The sequence below is a fragment of the Haliotis asinina genome, chromosome 2 (genome assembly GCF_037392515.1).
Source record: "Haliotis asinina isolate JCU_RB_2024 chromosome 2, JCU_Hal_asi_v2, whole genome shotgun sequence".
Lineage (NCBI taxonomy): Eukaryota > Metazoa > Mollusca > Gastropoda > Lepetellida > Haliotidae > Haliotis > Haliotis asinina.
This window is the reverse complement of record NC_090281.1, coordinates 4,632,085-4,650,777: the sequence shown is the minus strand read 5'-3', so window position 1 is coordinate 4,650,777 and position 18,693 is coordinate 4,632,085. Positions and strand designations below refer to the sequence as shown.

At 41.6% G+C, this 18,693-nt stretch overlaps 1 protein-coding gene across 1 annotated transcript in view; it reads right to left on the bottom strand.

Moving 5' to 3' along the window:
• LOC137272208 (leukemia inhibitory factor receptor-like) overlaps positions 1 to 18,693 on the bottom strand; it is a 43,716-nt gene that overhangs the window by 8,449 nt on the left and 16,574 nt on the right. The window contains exons 7-12 of the mRNA XM_067804566.1: positions 17,389 to 17,545; positions 16,465 to 16,547; positions 12,864 to 13,098; positions 12,097 to 12,248; positions 10,388 to 10,565; positions 9,371 to 9,529 (exon numbers count right to left, since the gene is read on the bottom strand). Coding sequence (XP_067660667.1) covers positions 9,371 to 9,529; positions 10,388 to 10,565; positions 12,097 to 12,248; positions 12,864 to 13,098; positions 16,465 to 16,547; positions 17,389 to 17,545 — 964 coding nt within the window. The remainder of the gene's footprint in view (positions 1 to 9,370; positions 9,530 to 10,387; positions 10,566 to 12,096; positions 12,249 to 12,863; positions 13,099 to 16,464; positions 16,548 to 17,388; positions 17,546 to 18,693) is intronic.

The window sequence follows — 18,693 nt, the reverse complement described above, 5'->3', positions numbered from 1 at the left end:
GATGTACTCTGGCAACTCGAGAAAGTTCTTGAAAGGAAAAAGGTGAATGGAAGGACCTATGTTCTGGTACGCTGGGTTGGCTGGCCCAAATCTTTTGACTCGTAGAAGAAAGCGAACTGAAAGAAGTGTAATAAATATGGAGAAGTATGTGTTTCTTGAAGCTCTGACTCTAAAACGACATCCTTTCCGGCTAATACACCCCATCATTTTCGCGTCAAATAAAATCAACGGTTAGTCTTCGACGGATTCTGGGCATTGTCCTTAACGGAGCTGAACTTTGGAAAGGTTGATCTTTCAAAGTCACGGGTTCTTACGTAGACGTATTGTAGACGTACTGAGACGCATCGATTTGAGACAGGGACCTGCCTACACGTTTGGTACTGAATTTAACATTCATGGTAAACTGAAAGAAACTGACAATATCGAATTGTACTTTAAGTCAGAAAATGCATCCACAGCTTCAATCATAATGGAGGAGACCTACGCCACACTTCATTTAAGACGCTCTCCGTTTGTGGAGTAAAAACCATGGATTCACGTCCGCCGCATTTCCCAGACCACACCAAGTTTAAACATTATTTCGACAACAAACACGTGAGGAAAACATCTCATCTGCTCCATGGGAAAGCAGAAAAGCTGGTGATCCCGGTTCGTCAACAACAACGACAACAATATAATCCAACTAGGTCACTTTGCAAACGACGTCGGAATCCCAAAGCGAGGTACAAAGAGAGGAAGCTAGAGACAAAAGGCAGAAGGCTTTAAAACGCAAGGAGGGCGAAAGGGACGTCACAACAAAGAAGATAAGCCGGACCGACAACAACCCCGACGGTTCCAAGACGGCCAAAGCACTCAAGTGTACTCCTGTGCAAGGAAAGGATATCTTCAGTTTAAAACGCACATTCGTACAGAAATAGCGACACGTCACTGTTGAATGACAAAGAATTCGAAGAGCTGGTGCCCAAATCTTCACTTTATCTCCTTATCAGACTATCGTGAATGTGCGACCTTTAGCCAAATCAACGATGCAGCCTTTGATCGAGGGCGAGAATGTGGCGCCCATAAATTTATTCCAACAAAATCTGTTCTCGCAACAGATCAACGTTGCCATTGCGCCTACAAGAGCATCGTGAAGGTCCTGCTGGGATATGGCGCGGAAGCTAAAAACGCTCAGTTGACTACACAGTTGTTCTTCAAAGATATGGAGTCGACATGGATCTGGAGAGCAGTGACGTCACAGGATCTGTCAATACAGGAATGTTGACGCAAAGCAAAGAACTCAACTACCTACACCGACAATCCGTATGATTTCAAGTCGTCCATGACGCTGTACATCGACGGAGTCAGTGTGTCGGGACAACCCGCCGAAGCAGACGATGTGGTCTGTTACGTCAACATGCTCGACGACATGGGACTGTGGAAGGAAGACAAGGGCAATGGCATCAGCAGACAGGCATTTCTCATGGGGAATGCCTTGTTCGTCTTCTACATGGACAAAATGTGCGCAGATTCCGAGTATCTGAACCTGGTGAAATCTGGAAGCGGCGCTCACCAGGACACTGAGTGGCGTCATCTTGACTCATCGAAATCGACCAAGCCCGCAACGTGTTTGTGAAGTAAAAAAACAGAATGAAGACCTCTCAACTTATGTGTTCCATACAGTGTGATCCGAGTTTACAATCTCACGTCATGGGCGTTTACTCCAAAGATACTTTACCCACTATAACCCCTAGTTTGCGTGCCAAAGGTGTGGGACTTATTGTTAATACAGATGTGAAACAAAGAGAGGGTCGTCACTGGATTGCCATGTATTTCAAAGGGCACAAAGCAGAACTCTTTGACAGTTTGGCGGAGCAGCCTGTTGATAACGTATTTGATCACTACGTGAAGTATGAGAACAGCAGCTCCTACACATGCAATACAGAACAAATACAATCTTACAACTTGAATACCTGTGGGCTGTTTACATTGTATTATCTTTTATGAAAATTCAAAGCAAATTCACGCATGCCTGATATTGTACCGCAGTTCGACAGGAATGATCATTTCATGAATGATGAATACGTATCCACGTTTATTTGTCACTATTTCAGATACAGATTCGTGTTTGTCGTGTACTATCCATACCTATATGTATTATTAGTGAATGTTGTTTTGTGTTCCAAATGCTGTTCATAACACAGTACTCAATCCTGATCATTGTAATATTAGTGAATGTTGTTTTGTGTTCTAAATGCTGTTCATAACACAGTACTCAATTCTGATCATTGTAATATTAGTGAATGTTGTTTTGTGTTCCAAATGCTGTTCATAACACAGTACTCAATTCTGATCATTGTAATATTAGTGAATGTTGTTTTATGTTCCAAATGCTGTTCATAACACAGTACTCAATTCTGATCATTGTAATATTAGTGAATGTTGTTTTGTGTTCCAAATGCTGTTCATAACACAGTTCTCAATCCTGATCATTGTAATATTAGTGAATGTTGTTTTATGTTCCAAATGCTGTTCATAACACAGTACTCAATCCTGATCATTGTAATATTAGTGAATGTTGTTTTATGTTCCAAATGCTGTTCATAACACAGTTCTCAATCCTGATCATTGTAATATTCACTATACGTTGTACTCGCAGAAAACATTAATAAAAAATAGACCAGGAAGAAATTGCTTTATGTTGTGAGTGAAAACACGTGGTATAAGTCGATGTGGACGGGAGACAATGACTTCAGTTGTTTCAAAACATCGGTACTGTACACCCATGGATCACTTTAGTGATGTATCTGCCTTTGCAGAAAGCACTTGCCCATAACGTTTTCAAATACCAACGACTATATCTGTCACAGGAGGAAGTTCTTCCGGCAAAACCCATCTGGTGAAACGGATGTTGGAACAGGTCAAGGATATGTTTGAACCACCGCCCAACCTGGTCGTGTATTGCTATGCAGTTTGGCACGATGTGTACGATGACATGCAAAATTCAATTTCCAACATTCAGTTTCTAGAGACACTTCCTAAGGAAGATGATTTAATGATGCAGATATGCAAGAATCAGCTGCTGTTGCACTTGTATACCACGCTCTCTCATCAAATTCGACTCTCACGTCACAGGAAGTGCATTCGAATAGAAATAGCCAGCAAGAAAGTAAGTGTACGTCACAAACGTCAGCTTATCATTGCACATCAGATGATTGTACCCGTTTGTATAAAAGCCAGTCAAACCTACCTCAGGCCCCCCTAAGTAATTGGAGGAATTACAACAAATTTGAAGGAATTGCATCTCAAATGTAAACAAACGCAGCCCACTAGCGAAACTTTACGGTAATAACAGAAACACATGTTTTGCTGCGTGAGTTTCCGCTCGCGACCGAAAAATCTCCGAAAATGGCCGAGTGTGTTTCCAGTATTACCGACATTGCTTCCGATAGGGACGATGTGTCTCTGTTGTTACCGCTAAACTACCGATATCGCTGCAATTGTTTCGCGAGTGGGCTGCGTTTGTTTACATTTGAGATGCAATTCCTTCAAATTTGCTGTAATTCATTCAATTACTTGTACCTGTCATCTGTAAATCTAACGCTGAGGTTTGAAAATGACGAAACCTATGATACTCTCGACAAGAGGGGCTTACCAACAGTTGATGTTCACTCGAAAACAGCAGAATTCTCCTCAGACGAATCACGCACTAGTGAATCAGGATCATCATCATCATCATCATCATCATCATCAGACAGCGAGTGAAACAATCGGCAGCAACACAATGACAAAGGATGTTCTACAAAGACAGTGAGGAAATTAATGGTTTTGCGATTATTTTTCAAAAACAAAATAGATTCAGGTGACTTGAGAGTGACAGATAAACTGGAACTTGTAAACCCGGATAATGGAACTGTCATACAAGGTTCCAACCTTTTGAAAATGATTCGCTTTGTTGTTTTGCGTTCTTCCAACAGACCGAGTGGTTGCAGACAGTTTCGCAGTTTGGAGGTACCAAACCATCTCCTTGCGAAGCATCATCATTATGCTAAAGAAAAACATGGTGTAAAACTATTGTACGTGAACCGCAAATCAAGCCATGGTGTACCTGGAAACTTAAGAAAATTGGAATCAGTGTAAAACTGTTCACTGTTCAAACATATTTTGTCGAATAAAAGAAATACTCCTGATGTGAGTAGATTGTCATTTGTATATGTTTACATTCTGCAAATCATTTTGCAAACCTATCATGATAAAGGTTATAACAAACAATCATATTTATAACAAAAATTTGATGTCATGTCCGATCTTTTTAGCAACAATTATGTGTAAGCCCGGCAATTCTTAATGGTAGCACTAAGGTGCTGGTGATTTTTGTTTGACAGTTAGTCCTTTACGAGGCTAGGTTACTAGTTTACTGTGTTATGATATCCAGTTACCACTAATTGGAGGTGATCCTTTCTGAATATTTGAAGGTATCCAATCTTTTCATATTATGCATTCAGGCATATGCTTTTTCTCGTCAAATTCATTTCGTAAATAGTCACATGCATCAGGCAAGCGAACAAGACCTTGTCGTTATATCAGACATGATTCGGAGACATTTTAGAAACAGCAAGTGGTCCACCTTGGCATCACATACTAAATCACATATCAAATGAGTTGGTGTTTCATGTCAAGCTGTTCGGTCATTTGAAATAAACAATGGTAATGTAAAAATATAGTAAAATACTTAATAGAAAGAGACTGACTGCTGCTATGTCCAATGCGTTTAAAAGCCACCTATTCATTATGGCTTTTAGAACGAGCAAAACAGAAAAAGAATGCCCCTACAGACGTCGGAACACTTACAACTTTACTGGTAAGTACAAAGAAATGTAAAACACGACTATTCCGTGTGGCTTTTGAGCGAGCAAAAGTACTATAAGTGTACCTAAATTAATAACCTCAACCGCCATTTATTTCTGTGGTATCACACAAACCATGAATAAAATGTGAATATTGGAATCATTGTCATGAAGAAGGTATTGTAACAATGTTTTCAGAGTACAACATGTAATAATGTTTGATTAGCTTTTAATACGTATATGTTTTCCACTTTCAGATCAACATGTCAAGCTTTCACAACTTGCCAGAATTCGTTCTCGTTCTTATCATTAGACATTACTTAAAACAGCTTCAACCCACAACCTTACACTTCCAGACCAAGAAGACATAGACATGGAGATATACGGTGACTCTATTAATATGAGAGATTTAATATTTATCAGTTTCAAAGATATTTTCCGATTATATTTTGTAAATGCATTCAGGAACACAAAATTATTTTTAGGTATAGAGATATATTGATAGATTAATCTAGATTGTATCATCTAAAAGTACTGGTAAGGTTTTTCAGTATGAAAGAGACATACAGTCTCTAACGTATTTCGAATTAAGTAGAGCATGGTTATTCGATGATGTCTAAAATACAGTATATATTTAGATATGTTTTACACTTGACATTAAAAATTGTATTTTTCATATTAATATACATTCTTATTTTCTCGTCACGATATGGCTGAAATATTGCCACCGTGACTTTCACTTACCCACTCACTCACTCACTCACTCACTCTCTCCCTTATTCTTATTAATTATGTACTATTCTCACACACGCACACACGCACACGCACACACACACACAGAGAGAGAGAGAGAAATAGCATAGGTCTATTCTCTTTATGATGAAACTTTCGTTACTTTATTAGTGACAGCTTTAAAACAGGTTGTGGTGATATAAAGACAGGACTAAACTTACTAAGGCTCAACAGAATTGTGAGATTGGACAGATGGGCTACAAACAGTGTTGGCAAGTACCCTACAAGATATCCTGGCGAACCATCGGAACCATGCGGTTTTTCTATTGAGACGTGAAGACGGGAGATCACGCATGTATAGACGATGTCATGAACATTATCCCGAGCTCAGGACGTCAACAGATTTGGTGAGGTGACGTTATGGTGTGTGCGGCCATTTCGTTCAGTGGTAGAACAGATCTTGTTCTCATTCAGCGGAATCTCACAGCTCAAGGGTTATTGTGATGAGATCATCAAGGTCACACATCATTCCGTTTATGAACAAAATAATGCTAGACCACGTAACGCAAGCTCGATTATGTTGTTTCTGCTATAGAATACCATTCTTTTTTTCCGTGGACATTCCCAGGTCTAGCATTCGGAATTTGCTTCTGTCCATAGGTAGATGGTGTCGTTCTGTCATAGACTCAAATAATGGTGATTTCACTCGACTTTCATTTACAGTGTTATTTACTGTTTACCTTGTCTACACTATCTGCTGAAATCATTGTAGGTAACTTTAATTTTTTTCTTCTATGGACAACTGATGTGATGCACATATTTTACATAACATATTGCCAACAATCTGTTATATACCTTTCTTTTTTCCTTTTACGTTATGTAGACCTATCACACGTTTTATGAACACTATGAATTGCTAGGAAAACAAAAATAGCAACATAACACATTTGTTTTATTCGTATAGTTTGAATGATTACATCTGTATCATAATAGTGCAACGTGTATATCATAAGCCTGAAACACCAATGTCATAAAATGTGAGGTTAATTAATTTCATTGCGTAACAGGATGATTATTTGACCGCACTTCACGACGGACGAAGGGTAGCAATGGAAGTAACGTTTTCTATTCAGTCAACATAAAAGTGCAATGCCTTTGATAGTAGGCTTGTTGTGTGAAAAACAGACGAATGTCCAGGATCGTTCTGTTACGAACGTTGCATACACTGAGTCTTGTGGAGGAAGGTAACTTGATGAACGAATGGTCAGGGCATCCCATGACACTGGTGTTGATATCATTACGGGTAACAAATACCATCGGAGACGTCTCAGTTGGTTGAACATTCTCCATTCGACTGTTGGTGCGTCAGACAGTCCATTCCGCGATAAAAGAACAAGTTAAAAGTGATAACAATAGGCCTAATGCACCACGAGGGAGGTCTTTCTTCTTCATTCTGACATTTCTTTTGAACGGGGAGTAAAGCGAATCTTCACACGTTGTTTTCTCTGTTGGATGCTCAACACCCGTGAGTTGAACACACTCCTCAGCAGCAGCAGCACTCTGATATTCACAGTCCGTCATTTTCGATGGTCCACGGTATACTGAGGTGAGATACATTCTACGTACTTATATAAACAGTTTTAGTTACTTATTTTTATTACATATTACATATTACCTATTACTAAAGACAACAATTACATCAGCAAAAATGACTATGTTTGTTAGGTGATACAAGGACTTGAAAGTCAAACCATTTTTTCAGTGACAGATGAATAACAAGTCACGTCTATATCATCATTTTATTTAATTAATATATTACATTACATATATATCACCATTGATTCAACACAATCTTGATTATGAATCACAATGATTTAGTTCTTCATCATTAAACAACTGATATTGAAAATAATAGCTAGCTACTCTTTACCATCACTGTTATACGGTACAACACCCTCTCTCCTCTTTTGACATTACATCACGTCTTATTTCATCGCCAGGATTACATCACGTGAGAGTTGATAACAGACTAATCCTCGTGCGTGCGTTTGCCAAAGGTATCACAAAACCTGTGTTCATCTTCCTATGTGGGATGCTGAGCATCATGATTCGGCTCGCCACAGATAGTGCACAAGATATACCTGGTGGAACCCGTTTCCTCTGCAATATCATGTCCTCTGCACATAGCTGTTTCTTCATCGTCCTCTTTATTGTTGATAGCGGATTCTTTCATCTGACTATTGATGATAGAAGAACTTGATGACTGTTTGTCGTTGATAGACAATCCCTCATTCCCCTGAACAGGTTTCGACTTTTTCAACTACGTAGATCAATAGCTCGTTAACCATGTGTCCTTTCCTGGTTCGAATCTGACCTTGATGAACAACATGAGTACTCTCTGCAGCTTGGTCAGTAAATCTCTCCGAGATATGGACTTCCATTCTGTCGCCCGATGTAAGACTTTCATTCTGGACAACAAACTTGAATAACTGGACAGTTCCCGTCTCTCCATTTATCGCGATCATATCTCTGCTTATTACTTTCAGCGGTTCATTCTGAGGGAGTTCTCTTACTTTCATTCTGGTGTTGCCAAACTTTTCCAGTCTTCTCCTGTAAAACTCGCTTGCAGTTATTCTTCGACATTTCCCCATGCTTGTTTTCATTGCTTTTCTAAATTAGATATATAGGAATTTTCTTTATGCTCACTCGTCTAGTTTCCTTTATATATATATATAATAATAACATTGTACTTCCTAGACAAGTCTCAGGAGCTGGTACGAAGATGCTTGACACGAAAGGTTCCTTTCGCTCGGTCTAACACCACAAAGATATGCCCTTATATATACATATATGTCTCCCCCGTAAATAATAAATGACATAACGTACGTCAATCTCGACCCCGAAGAGAGTTCAGCGCGAGCGACGTTAACGTCTTCGAAAACTTATCAGAGTCGACCTCGAAGTAATATGGACGTCACGATTCGAGGACGGGAGGTCGTTAAACAGAGCTACCGTCGTCCCAGTTATCGACTTGACCCCGAGAACAATGACAACGTCGAGGTCAGACGACGTCGCGTGATTCGATGCACCACATTTGAACCGGAAGCTACGTCAGAGCACCACCGGAAGTGATGCGGAATGTATTCTTTTCCTACTACTCAGAGATTTCAGACAAACTCATTTAACTAAATACATAAATATCAATCAGTATACACTCATGCACGTGTATATTGCAACATTACGCTCCTTCTAATCCTTGCAACCACTGTCGTACAGTGAACAGACAGACAGAAACTGAAATCGTGGAATCTCAAAACGAGGCTCTGTCGCTAGAAGATTTTGGCGGTCTGGTACGGAAAAGATATTACATCAATCTCATCATACGTTACAGAACTACACAAAACAAGCGTAAAACACACATAACAGATGTAACCAGTGAGCCGGATGCATTGGGAATTACTTTCGACCTCCTCAAACAGGGACAGTCACTGACGTCTTAATAAAGGTCATGCTGCCTACACCTCGCCATTAAATACAGAAATAGTGTGTTAATAAAGTTTAAAATTTAAATTCATGTGTAAATACCATTTTTTATGAAACCAGAAATTGGAGTTCTCTGTAACCAGAGTTGTTTCACTTTCACACGAGAAAATTCGAATCTGGGAATCTGAGACTCATGTGTCGGCATGATATCTGGATGAATGATCCTTGTTGTCCGCCAAAGCTGACCAATTATAATTTCAGTTTTGATACACATAGTTTATATTACCTCAATCAAAAACTCTCAATTTCACATAGAGATGTATACTCACGGTGAGAGTTTTCGCAACGTGCCCGATCAGTATTCCCAAGTATAACTGCAACATCAATAAACTCTGGTCTGCCAACGTTCATCCGACACGGCACGCCCCACGTCACCTCCACCGATGTATCCGACAGTCTGTTCACGACGACGTCATTGACGAGCGGTGCTAAAAACAGCGAACAAGAACTAGAGCACGTACCGGTCACTGATCAGCTTTACGTGGTAAGAAGGGAGATAACTCACAGCAAGTCTCTCCAAGTTGACGATGAATCTAGTCTTTATCACGAATTTTCCAGGTGCGTGTGTGTGTGCGCGTGTGTGTGTGTGATTGTATAGCCCTAACGCACTTCCATACCATGTGACAGACTTGTGTCTGTTTAACGTGGATAAGTCAACAAGGAATATTATAATAATGCCGAGAAATGTCTTTGGTATGTCTTCTCAATGCCATCTTTGGTGTGCCGTACTCAGGGTTCTAGGGCTGGGAAGAGTCCACATTGACTACCCCCGGGTACCAGTCCACCAACACCACCCCCACCCCACCCCATTACCTTACCCTACACCCATACCCGTTATGTTGATTACTGACATCCAATTTGAAAGAAATGGCAAAAATTTCGAGTTTTCAAATATCTTACCATGCACATTATTCAAAGCCTTCGACTGTAAATTATGTCTGAATCTTCAAAAACAATACAACCTTACCCATTAAAAACATATTACATTGCTTAACCTATTAGTGACATGATCATAACGAGTCCGGGTACTGAGACGAGTATCCGGGTGAAAATCATCACACAACCCACTCGTCTATCCGGGTTACCCGGCCCAGCCCTACAGGGTTCGTACCACGGACCTTGCCATCACCGGCAGACGCTGTAACCAATACAGGTCCAATGAAGGTGCCAATTTAGCAAATACGTTACTGTGTCCTTTTGACAAATTGATAAACATACAGACCTAGCATGATGGAAATCACCAAGCCAGTTAGATTAAACACTTCTGCATGATGGTATTAAATCACCTTCGAATTTGTGGAATTTGCATTTGTTCCATACGATTCCAGTATTTATTCCGTCTGTTTCCATGGAAACTCCAAAATGCCAGACACATGTACTGCACGTGGTGACGAACTTTTCTTCGACATTCGCCTTTACACCATGTCCATCAGCTTCTCCCTCAATCCTGGAGCGGATATTGCTCTGCAACATGCACAGCACATATATAACGTCTTCACAGACACAAGTCAATACGTACAAGGGATTGAAGACTTTTATTACCCACGAGAGCTAAAATATCGCGGTTCATATCTTAATGCCCTACAGCAAAAGGTCATGCTGACGTGACACCATGTTTCCTCTATGACGTTATGTACTATATGCCTATTTTGTTGATGTGGGTTTATTTTCCTCAATTCGACGACTTCGGTAACAAGCAGAATATTATATTCGTGCCGCCGACTTCGGTAATAAACAGAAAATTATATATTTGTGCCCATATCATGCTATATTTACGATACCCGTGCCTAAATAACAGTATATCTCTCGCTCTTGCTCGTGAAATACCAACTTTTAGACACTCGTTAGACACTGTCGTTAACATAATATGACATGGGCACTCATATAATATTCTCTATTATATGACCTCTCCTGCCCCGATCATGCTCATCTTCTGCCCTCTTCCTCCCCATCTCCTGCCCACGATCTTCCTCCTCTCCTGCTTCTAATCTTCCTCCTCTCCTGCTTCTGATCTTCCTCCACTCATCCCCTGATCTCCCTCCTACCCTGCACCTCATCTTCCTCTTCGTCTGTCCCTGATCTTCCTCCTCTCCTGACCCTGACCGTTCGTTTCTTCTGCCCCCGTTCTGCCCCCTTCTTTGTGTAGCCGTTCCATCATCCATCATCCATCATCCCTCACCCCTCTCTGTCTGTTCCAGAGGATTTGGTTCACTGAAGTCAGCCGTTGCCTTCATTCTAGAGTATTTCATTACTTGGAAATACGACCTCGTCAGCAACTTGCAAATGGTTTCGTGACCGTTGGCCGATCAATTTGCAGAACGATATTCTCTGCATCATGAGCTGTAGCTAACTTGGAGTTAGCATATTACTGTAATTTATTTGATAAAATATACGTGCACAATGCAGTAGCCCCATACATCCCATACACCTGTATGGGTGTCCCATTCTTGATCTTGACGTTTTTTCAAGAAGGTCTTGAAATCACTTAGAAGAGTTATTTTGACAGTCATCTTGCATCACACATTTGTTAGTGTTTGTTTCTAATCGTTTGTTTTAAAATGAAAATCATATACATGCAAATTACATGCCATCCACCAATCATCTTTCAACATCGACTACATTCGAAATAACTATGGCTGTAAGGAAGTGCAATGGTGATGCACTCTCGAAACATTCAATAATATCATATCAACACTGACTGGCTCCGATAAATGTCCTAAATATGTTTAATCGTAAACAAAAAAATATAGATCCCCGATTTGTTTGGAAGAGTATATGTCACACGCAACATAGTTTCTCCAGAACTATCCCCAGGTTCTGATGCTCTAGTTGTCTTCACCTCATCTTTCATCTTAGATCGTCCTCCACAGTAGGTACCCACCCCATCATCTTTACCCTTTACTCAACACAACAAGTGTAGGACTGGTAATAACTCCTGACCCTATCAACATGCGTGTTTCAGCAATAAGGCTATGAGTTTGGGTAAGATACATACCTCACAAGAGACATAGCCTGGACTTGACATTTGGCCATAACACCAGTGAAGTAGTGTCGTTGATGTCGCCGAACTGAAGACGGCATCCCAGTATATGTCATAGACATCATCGTGCACGAATATGACGTCTACCCATCTTGCTGCAGTCTGTTCTGAAAAGTGCCACAAAACATCCATTCAATAGAAAACTAAGTAATACCCGGCGCGTTGTGTGTATGTACCACCCATGCCGGATCAACGATTGCACCTTATCAGTGAAATCAACACGATGTGATACATCCGTCTGATTTGAGTGAGTAAGTTTAAATTTACGCCTCGTTTTACACTATTCCACAATACCACGACAGTGGACACCGGAAATGGGCTTCAAAAACTATACCCATGTGCGGAATCGAACCCGGGTTTTCAGTGTGAGGAGCGAACGCTTTAACCACAAGACTACCCTGCCCTGATTTGATGAAATCACAACACGAAAATAGGTGGACTATTGCTAGCGGCGATAGGGACCACGGCTGTACTGAGTTATGTCCCTCAGACTCGGTAGCGGTAACCTGTTAATCCAGCTTGCGTTTTGTGTTTTGTCAGCACCGTTCCAGTTACTAATGATCTCAACAAATTCAGTTTTCTTCCCCAATATAAATGACACGCACTCAGGCATTTTGACATACACCTCAACAGGGACATGAACTAAACTTGCATACTGTCTCATTCCCCCTTAGATACACCGCCAGGTTTTCTAGATAATGTGTAAAATAAAACTGACTTACTCTGAGATGCCACAGGTATAGAGATTCTCGATGCATCCGTGACATCGGAGTAGCCTACATCCGTCCAGGCCTGCACCGACATCACATACTCCACAGACATGCTGAGGTTGGCGTCGACGAGGACCGACAAACTGGTGTTGGGTACAATGTGTTCAGTCACAAATGACGTGTTCCTCCGGTGGACCATCACACGGAAACCACGGATCACCCCATGCTGCTGATTACTGGGGATTGCCTGGATATACAACAGTAGGTGTGGACAGATGGCCTGGATATACAACAGTAGGTGTGGACAGATGGCCTGGATATACAACAGTAGGTGTGGACAGATGGCCTGGATATACAACAGTAGGTGTGGACAGATGGCCTGGGTATACAACAGTAGGTGTGGACAGATGGCCTGGATATACAACAGTAGGTGTGGACAGATGGCCTGGATATACAACAGTAGGTGTGGACAGATGGCCTGGATATACAACAGTAGGTGTGGACAGATGGCCTGGGTATACAACAGTAGGTGTGGACAGATGGCCTGGATATACAACAGTAGGTGTGGACAGATGGCCTGGGTATACAACAGTAGGTGTGGACAGATGGCCTGGGTATACAACAGTAGGTGTGGACAGATGGCCTGGATATACAACGGTAGGTGTGGACAGATGGCCTGGGTATACAACAGTAGGTGTGGACAGATGGCCTGGGTATACAACAGTAGGTGTGGACAGATGGCCTGGATATACAACAGTAGGTGTGGACAGATGGCCTGGATATACAACAGTAGGTGTGGACAGATGGCCTGGGTATACAACAGTAGGTGTGGACAGATGGCCTGGGTATACAACAGTAGGTGTGGACAGATGGCCTGGATATACAACAGTAGGTGTGGACAGATGGTCTGGGTAGACAACAGTAGGTGTGGACAGATGGCCTTGGTATACAACAGTAGGTGTGGACAGATGGCCTGGATATACAACAGTAGGTGTGGACAGATGGCCTGGATATACAACAGTAGGTGTGGACAGATGGCCTGGGTATACAACAGTAGGTGTGGACAGATGGCCTGGATATACAACAGTAGGTGTGGACAGATGGCCTGGATATACAACAGTAGGTGTGGACAGATGGCCTGGATATACAACAGTAGGTGTGGACAGATGGCCTGGGTATACAACAGTAGGTGTGGACAGATGGTCTGGGTAGACAACAGTAGGTGTGGACAGATGGCCTGGATATACAACAGTAGGTGTGGACAGATGGCCTGGATATACAACAGTAGGTGTGGACAGATGGCCTGGATATACAACAGTAGGTGTGGACAGATGGCCTGGATATACAGCAGTAGGTGTGGACAGATGGCCTGGATATACAACAGTAGGTGTGGACAGATGGCCTGGGTATACAACAGTAGGTGTGGACAGATGGTCTGGGTAGACAACAGTAGGTGTGGACAGATGGCCTGGATATACAACAGTAGGTGTGGACAGATGGCCTGGATATACAACAGTAGGTGTGGACAGATGGCCTGGATATACAACAGTAGGTGTGGACAGATGGCCTGGATATACAACAGTAGGTGTGGACAGATGGCCTGGGTATACAACAGTAGGTGTGGACAGATGGCCTGGATATACAACAGTAGGTGTGGACAGATGGCCTGGGTATACAACAGTAGGTGTGGACAGATGGCCTGGATATACAACAGTAGGTGTGGACAGATGGCCTGGGTAGACAACAGTAGGTGTGGACAGATGGCCTGGGTATACAACAGTAGGTGTGGACAGATGGTCTGGGTAGACAACAGTAGGTGTGGACAGATGGCCTGGATATACAACAGTAGGTGTGGACAGATGGCCTGGATATACAACAGTAGGTGTGGACAGATGGCCTGGATATACAACAGTAGGTGTGGACAGATGGCCTGGATATACAACAGTAGGTGTGGACAGATGGCCTGGGTAGACAACAGTAGGTGAGGACAGATTGCATGGCCTGCGCAGACATCAACAGATGATGTCAGATGCCCTGGGTAGAAAACAGTGGGTGAGGACAGATGGCCTGGGTAGACAACAGTATGTGAGGACAGATAGCCTGAGTAGACAACAACAGATGATGTCAGGTGGTCTGGGTATACAACAGCGGGTGAGAAGAGATGACCTGGATAGACAAAAGTATTTGAGGACAGTTGTCCTGGGTATACAACAGTTGGTAAGGACAGAGGGCCTGAACAGACAGACAACAGGAGACAGATGGCCTGGGTAAACAACGGTAGATGATGACAGATGGCCTGGGTAGACAACGGTAGAAGATGACAGATGGCCTGGGTAGACAACGGTAGATGATGACACATGGCCTGGGTAGACAACGGTAGATGATGACACATGGCCTGGGTAGACAACAGTGAGTGAGAAGAGATGGCCTATATGGACAAATGTAGATGGGGACAGATTGCCTGGGTAGACAACAGTGGATCAGGACAGACAACCTGGGTAGACATAAATGGAACAAGACAGATGGCCTGGGTAGACAGCATTAGGTCAGGAGAGGAGACCTTGGTACACATCACTAGTTGAGGAGACGTTGGTAAACATAAGACCAGGCGGAAAAGACCTTGGTATGCGTCATGAGACGCGGAGGAGGAGACGTTGGTATGCAATATTTATGAGGCGGAAAAGGCATTGGTAGATAGCATTGGACGAGGAGGATAAGGCCTTCGTAGGGCGCCAAATGGGGTCTACGTCTTTGTAGGGATGTGTCTTTTATACATTCAAGAACAAACGCTATGTTGATTATCATCTGTGACACTGAAATATTGTTATACCTGTAAATCACCAAAATATCAACATACTGACGAACGTCATCAACTGTGAGAGGATACAAACAAAAGGGTGTTGGGTCAAAGTATTTCAAATTTTCAGCTGGTATCATGGGACTTGCGACACACCTGGGGGTTGTTGTACAAAGCGGTCTACGCGCTAAGATGACCGTAACATCCATACCTTAACAGACTAAGGTAGTCTTAGCGCTAAGGTTTTATACAACACCGCCTTGGGTACTTTCATTTGTCATGCCGGGATATAGTGAATGTTGGATGTATAAAACTGTGTTTCTGGTCTCCCCTTTGTATACATGATATACATACTTGATAAGCAATGCCACTTTTACCAAGAACTGTTACTATTAGCAAAATCAAGAAACTGTTAACGTGTTTTACATCAGAGTAAAGAATACACTCAGGTCTGAAATAATTAAACACTTAGTAACTTTACTTGTGTATGCAAAGTTCTTATATCTAAGCGTGTTAGGTATTGGGAAACCTCAAGCATTAACATTTTTTTAATCTCTCGGCTTACAAAACACATTGGTCATTTGTCCCGAAACACTGCACCTGGTGTGATATGTCATGTAACTATTAACTTCCTACCGCCTCACAGGGTTATCCGGGATGACAACAATGAGACCGTGCGCTTTGAGCATCCCAATGTTTAGAAATAGACAAATACAAATGTACTATAAAAAGTCCACATTGAGTGTGTTCACTTTTCCCACTGCTCTAAGATCACAATCTGCATTCTTCCTCTCCGAACGTACTCTTGAACCGTACCTGCCAGTAAACTGCGACCTTCCTCCGCGCACCTGCTGCCAGTGTTGTGTACGACCATGCTTGGATTACAGGCGGTGAGGGTCCTGAAGAACAAAGGTGCCAAGACGTAATGCTTCCAATGAAAAGATGTGACGCTGAGATCCCCGTAGTCCCGTTGAGGATTAGGATAAGACGTTGACGAATATGTCATCCAACGACTAAATAATTACTGAGTATGTCAGTAGTGGTTTGACAACAATGTAAACAATGATTAATGCATGGCATGCTAGGAAATCAATAAATCGGATTATTTAGTAATCTGACTCTGTTTTATAAGGCAGCGTGAATGCCTTTTCACGCCTCACTGTATTTTATAAAGGGAAATACGCGACCACACCGTACGAATTTCCAATCAAACCTGTTTAACAACAAATGTTTTGAAACAACAGCCCGTCGATAAGCAATATATCAAGGGAAATTCGCGTGGTGCTTCACGAAAAAGGCAGATCGCAATCAATATGGAACGTAACACTACACAGCAAGCAATAGACACGTGAACAGATATACAAATACAGCTCTCCCAAATAGGCAAACAACAATCAATGACCCACTGAACCATCATCAAGCTAGCAATGGTCATCTGAACAGATACGCAGAACGTAATGAATAATCAGATATACAGGAGGCAATGCCACCTAAACAAGTCATATTGTACAGAAACCTACCATTTACTACAAACGTACACACAAACATATACACACATGCGTGTACATGTGTGTACATATGTGCGTATGTGTGTATATGTGTGTGTTTTTGTTTTTTCTTTTGTTAATTTTTTTGTTTGGCTGGGTTTTTTTGTTTGGGAAGGGGGGGGGGGGCATAATCATAGTTCTAATAAAGAAATAGTTCGAATACAAACATATATTGTTCGAATGTAACACTCACTATCTTCTGGCATGGTCTGTGTAGCCGATATCGGGTCACTTGGATACCCTCCCTGTAGAGGTCGTGACGTCACCGAGACCACCACCCTGCTGTAGGGGAGCAAGTCGCACACGATGACCCAGTGCGTCTTGCTGTCGTCATCTCCAGCCACAAGCACCTGAATAAAACTACGTACATCACATATACTTTGTTACGCCTGAATGTACCACACATTAATTACCCTGTCATTAGTTTGCTCCACTAACAAGACATTCGGACGAGGTATGTGTGATCACTTTCAAGTACATTACAGCGTTTCTCTTGATATTCACGAAGGAGCACTGCTAAGTTATATTTAGACTTGTGCTATATTTAGAATGAGAGTTCTGGAAGGTACTACAAATGCACGATCCTTGCCACAAACTGTGCCTCACGTTACAACCTACAGGTATGTGAAGGTAACTCCCTTTTTGCATCTTGCCCTTACCAATTCTCCCATTGCTACTTTTATGTTATATTGCCATTATATACTGAACACCAAAAGAAACGCAAGATACTCAAACAAAAATGAAATCTCAGTGTTCAAATTTGTTGTCCAGTTTATTTCTACTGCCATTATATTTTTACTGCTACTGTCCTGTCAGTGTAATTGTTTTGGAAACTATTATTTTATTTGTTTTGGTTTTTGGGTTTTTTTGTTTGTTTAGATAGTTGTTTTTTGTGTTTTGTTTGTTTGTTTATTTCTTTTTGGGGGTGTTTGTTTGTTGTTGTGTGTTGGTTTTTTTAGCTTTCTTTTGTTTTTGTTTCGTTTTGTTTTGTTTTTGTTTTTTTATCAACATTTGTATTGTTTACTCTTAACATTATTACTCTACAAAAGGTGAACTCATGTGTTAAACGATACGATATGCATACAGGATCTTTGTTAGAGAGAACCATGTCTTTCTGAAATGCGTCGAGAAAACATGCATTTGACCTATCAATCCACTATGAATCAATTTGGACGGGATATTTTTTTTGAAATACGAAAGAATAAATCAGGACATGATTAAAATTAGAAACTGCTCCATAGCAAACATGCAGAAACCATTGCCGTGAAAGGAGGAACCATTGTCACGCCCTCATATGCCGTGAAACCATGAAAATGACAGGGCAAACACTGACTAATCGATGACGTCAGGCAATGCTGACTCGTTTGCAGCTACTGAAACAACGTTGTTCAGCTCTACTGTCATTGGCAATCATGCTGTTCTGTCAGTTACTTCCCACTAAATTTCCTGCTTAATGCTAAATCACATCACAGGTCAGGGTTGTCATACGTTTTCATGC